The sequence below is a fragment of the Emericellopsis cladophorae genome, assembly GCF_022114955.1.
Source record: "Emericellopsis cladophorae strain MUM 19.33 chromosome Unknown NODE_191_length_4608_cov_63_508497, whole genome shotgun sequence".
Lineage (NCBI taxonomy): Eukaryota > Fungi > Ascomycota > Sordariomycetes > Hypocreales > Bionectriaceae > Emericellopsis > Emericellopsis cladophorae.
Genome location: NW_026251116.1, coordinates 1 through 1,775, shown reverse-complemented (window position 1 = coordinate 1,775; position 1,775 = coordinate 1). Strand labels below are relative to the sequence as shown.

General features: G+C 53.0%; 1 protein-coding gene across 1 annotated transcript; it reads left to right on the top strand.

Moving 5' to 3' along the window:
- Nucleotides 1–975: 975 nt before the first annotated feature.
- J7T54_003290 (uncharacterized protein) lies at nucleotides 976–1,775 on the top strand (the record flags this gene model as incomplete). Its single annotated transcript, XM_051510706.1, has 3 exons — nucleotides 976–1,113; nucleotides 1,187–1,514; nucleotides 1,644–1,775. Coding segments are annotated over 3 exons (598 nt in total), but the record flags the coding sequence as incomplete, so codon positions are not given.

Here is a 1,775-nt window from a genome sequence, read left to right as displayed (position 1 = left end):
GCTGCCGAGTGTTATCCTCACCGATCGCTGCCTTGCCTGTATAAATGCTGTGGCCTCTTGCTTCCCCGACGCGGCATCTCTGTTATGCCTCTGGCATGCTAACAAGGCAGTCCTTTCATATTGCTTGCCGAGCTTTAAAGAAGAGGATGTTGGCGCGCCGGAGGGCCAACTTATATGGAAGGATTTCTATGGGATGTGGCATGAGGTAATCGCCTCTACATCTATCGAAACCTTTGAGCAAAGGCTCCAGGCTCTCAGGGATCGTTATGCTATGACACACACCCGAGAGGTCTGTTATATCATGGAAATCTGGCTCGACCCATATAAAGAGAGGCTTGTGAAGGCCTGGGTCGATAAACACACACATTTCGATAATGTGGTCACATCCCGCGGCGAGGGCATTCACCAGCTAATTAAGATCCATCTTAATACGAGCCAGCTAGATCTTTTTGACGCCTGGAAGTCGATTAAGCGCGCAATTATCAATCAGCTGGCTTCGCTTCGGGAGAATCAGGCCAGGCAACGACTCCGCATACCTATTGAACTCAATGGGAGGCTATATGATACCGTGCACGGCTGGATATCATATGAGGCGTTGCGGAAGGTCGAGGACCAAAGGAAGCTGCTTATACCAGGCACGGAGCTTCCTGCCTGCACAGGACGATTTACATCGTCACTCGGACTCCCTTGCGCTCATACACTCAAGCCCCTTATACAAGAACAGCGCCCCCTCTTATTAGAAAATTTCCATGTGCACTGGCACCTTCAGCGAGAAAAGAGGCTACAGTTCCTCATCGAGCCACGACAACAGTTTGATCAGGCCACGGCGCGATCAACACTACCAAAGACAAGCACTCGCCGCGAGCCAAGCGCATTTGAAGCCGTTGAGGAAGCCTCTAGGGCACCGACACGAGCCAGGGCAGCGCCCATGTGCTCGGCGTGTGGCAAGGTTGGCCACACGAGGGTATCACGGCTATGTCGCTTACGCTATGCGCATATTATACCATCGTCAACGCCGGGGGCAGCGTCAGCATCAACCCTATCACAACCTCATCACGACCTCACCAAACCGCCGCCGCCGCCGCCAGCACCATTGCCGACCTCTTCAACGGAGTTCGTGCCGGAGCCAGCATCAGGACTTGAACCAGCGCCAGAACCACAGCCAGAGCTCACGCCGGAACCACAGCCAGAGCCCGCGCCAGAGCCCGCGCCAAAGCCACAATTCCGCTATGACCATCCATGCGCTATATACGAACGATATGTTGCTGATCGAGAGGCCTGGTACAAAGCGCTGCCGCAAGGCAGCGTGAAGATCAACCAGCAATATCGGAAGGCGATGGGCCTGCCATTGCGCTTCAGCAAGAAGGCATATGAATATTGTCTTGATTATAAGCGGATGGGCAAGCAATGCACCGTGAGAAGGCCACGCAGGGACTGGACCAAGGAGGAACAAATGGCCTATCTAGACTGGGAAGAGAAAGAGGACAGGCGAGTTGAGGCTCAGGTTACTACTAGTATGGCCGAGGAAGCAGCCAGCGGCAGATCTATTCATAGACGAGGGATGCAGGATTTTTGGGATATAGCGGAGAGGGATACAGAGGAACAACAAGCGTTATACGAGGCATCACGCTTAAATTGAGCAGAAGGCACGCTCGGCAATAGCTTCGCCAACATCATCAGCAACAGCGTCATCTTCAACAACAGCGTCATCTTCAACAACAGCGTCATCTTCAACAACAGCGTCATCTTCAACAACAGCGTCATCTTCAACAACA